At 53.7% G+C, this 2770-nt stretch overlaps 1 protein-coding gene across 1 annotated transcript in view; it reads left to right on the top strand.

Moving 5' to 3' along the window:
- Nucleotides 1-2770, top strand: part of LOC114072188 (transcription activator BRG1-like) — a gene marked incomplete at both ends in the record, with an annotated part of 34633 nt that overhangs the window by 21716 nt on the left and 10147 nt on the right. The window contains 2 exons of the mRNA XM_027910109.1: nucleotides 5-140; nucleotides 2660-2737. Coding sequence (XP_027765910.1) covers nucleotides 5-140; nucleotides 2660-2737 — 214 coding nt within the window. The remainder of the gene's footprint in view (nucleotides 1-4; nucleotides 141-2659; nucleotides 2738-2770) is intronic.

The raw sequence follows: 2770 nt of genomic DNA, 5'->3' as shown, positions 1-2770 counted from the left end.
GGAGGAGGAAGGTGTTTTTCTGGCTGGGCCTGAATCGCTGTGTTTATCCACAGAGCAGACAGAGCGCGGGCGGGGGCAGCTTCCCCCACGCCGCCTCCTCCCTGTGCCCGGGCGCTGACGCGGAGGAGGCGCCGCTGAAGGTGAGCGGGGCCCTGCGGAGTCGCCAACCCCAAAAACGGGTCCTCCTCCTCCCGCCACGGGGGCACCGGGGGGACAGACAGGGACAGACAGACGGACAGGGACAGATGGACAGGGACAGACAGATGGACAGGGACAGACAGGGACAGACGGACAGACAGATGGACAGGGACAGACAGATGGACAGGGACAGACAGATGGACAGGGACAGATGGACAGGGACAGACAGGGACAGACAGACAGACAGACAGATGGACAGGGACAGACAGATGGACAGGGACAGACAGACAGATGGACAGGGACAGACAGAGGGACAGACAGATGGACAGGGACAGACAGACAGATGGACAGGGATGGACAGATGGACAGACAGATGGACAGATGGACAGGGACAGACGGACAGATGGACAGACAGGGACAGACAGATGGACAGGGACAGACAGACAGATGGACACAGACAGGGACAGACAGGGACAGACAGACAGACAGGGCTCCTGGCCCTCAACAGGCACCGGGGGGACAGCCAGGGACAGACAGACGGACAGCCAGGGACAGACAGGCAGGGACAGATGGACGGACAGGCATGGGGGGACAGGCAGGGACAGGGACAGACAGATGGACACAGGCAGGGACAGACAGACAGATGGACACAGGCAGGTGCAGGGGGACAGACAGACAGGGACAGGGCCCCGAGGGACAGACAGATACAGGCAGGGCCCCGAGGGACAGACGGACAGGAGCGACCCCGAACAGAGAGGAAGAGATGGGCAGGAATGGGGAGAAACGTCCCCAGAAATGAGCAGAGGGGGAGAAAGAGGGAGAGAAACCACCCCATAGAGAGAGAAATGACCCCAAAGAGAGAGAAACGACCCCAAAGAGAGAGAAACGGCCCCAAAGAGAGAGAAACGACCCCAAAGAGAGAGAAACGACCCCAAAGAAAGATAAATGACCCCAAAGAGAGAGGAACGACCCCAAAGAGGGAGAGTAGTGGCCAGGAATGAGGAGAGAGCGGCCCCAGAGTGGCCAAAGGGGGAGAAAAGCGAGGAAAAAGGAAAAACGGCCCCAGAAACAGCCAAAGAGGAGGAAAAATGAGGAAAAAATGGCCAAAAAAAGGAAAGGATGGCCCAAAGTGAGGAAAAACAGCCAAAAATGAGGAAGAATTGGCCCCAGAAATAGGAAAAGGAGGATAAAAGTGGCACAGGAACAGCCCAAAAATGAGGAAAAAAATGGCCCTGAAATGGCCAGAATGGGCTAAAACTGGCCAGAAACTGCAAAAAAAGGAAAACAAACCTGCCTGGAAATAAGCAAAAGGGGATAAAAGAGCAGAGAAACGGGCAAAAATCAGGTAAAAATGGCCAAACCCACCTGCAAGTGCCAAAAGGGAGATGAGACCAGCCTGGGAACAGCAAATAATGAGCTGAAAACAGCCAAAAATTAGGTTAGAACGGCCTGAAACAGCCAAAGTGAACCAAGACGGCCCCAAAATGAGTAAAAATGGGCCAAAAGCTGCCAAAAATGAGGAAAAAAACCCAAACCAGCCCGGAGGCACAAAAAAAATGGGAAAACCAGAGTGAAAACGGCAAAAGGGAGATGAAACCACCCCAAGATGAGGGAAAACAGCCCAAAAACCGGCTAAAAACACCCCAGAATGAGCTGAAAATGTCAAAAAATGAGCAAAAAGCAGCGCTAAAGCACCAAAAAAATGAGCAAAACACACTAAAAACCCCCCAAACACCCTGAACCCACCCAAAAAGGAGGAGAAACACCCCAAAACAGCCCAGAATGGACAAAACGCACCAAAACCACCCGAAAAAAACACAGTGAAACACCCCAAAAATGGGGAAAACACCCAAAAATGAGAGAAAACCCGCTAAAACAGCCCAAAATGGGGAAACCACCCAAAAATGAGTGAGAAAACAGCCCAGACTGGGCAAAACGCTCCAAAATCACCCAAAAATGAGTGAGAAAACAGCCCAGACTGGGCAAAACGCTCCAAAACCACCCAAAAATGAGTGAGAACACACGAAAACACCCCAAAATGGGGAAAACACACAAAAATGAGTGAAAACTCCCCGAAATGGGAAAAACACCCAAAAATGAAAGAAAACACACTAAAACACCCCAAAATGGGCAAATCCCTGCGAAACTGCCCACAAATGAGTGAAAATGCCCCAAAATGGGGAAAGCACCCTGAAAGCACCCAAAAATGGGGGAAAAGGCCCCAAAATGGGGAAAGCACCCAAAAATGGGGGAAAACGCCCCAAAATGGGGAAAGAACCCAAAAATGGGGGAAAACTCCCCAAAATGGGGAAAGCACCCAAAAATGGGGGAAAAGGCCCCAGCAGGGCCCCCCCCGAGGAGGCGAAGGAGCCCCCAGGGGAGCGGCCCCAAAACGCCGGGAATTCTCCCCATTCCGTGGGTTCCCGATGAGTGCCCAGGGGGTTCCCAGGGTGAGGGGGGGGAGAGAATTCCCGGGGGAGCCGCGTCCAGAGCCTCAAATCCCGGGATTTGGCTGTTCCAGGAGGAGGACGAGGTGCCCGACGACGAGACCGTGAACCAAATGATCGCCCGGCACGAGGAGGAGTTCGACCTGTTCATGGTGAGGGGGAGAGGGAGGGAGGGAGGGAGGAAG

Source organism: Empidonax traillii, unplaced genomic scaffold, assembly GCF_003031625.1.
Source record: "Empidonax traillii isolate 1590-97213 ecotype Southwest subspecies unplaced genomic scaffold, ASM303162v1 scaffold2740:size34933, whole genome shotgun sequence".
In the NCBI taxonomy this organism is placed as follows: Eukaryota; Metazoa; Chordata; class Aves; order Passeriformes; family Tyrannidae; genus Empidonax; species Empidonax traillii.
The sequence above is the reverse complement of the archived record's forward strand: the minus strand, read 5'-3'. Positions and strand labels throughout refer to the sequence as shown.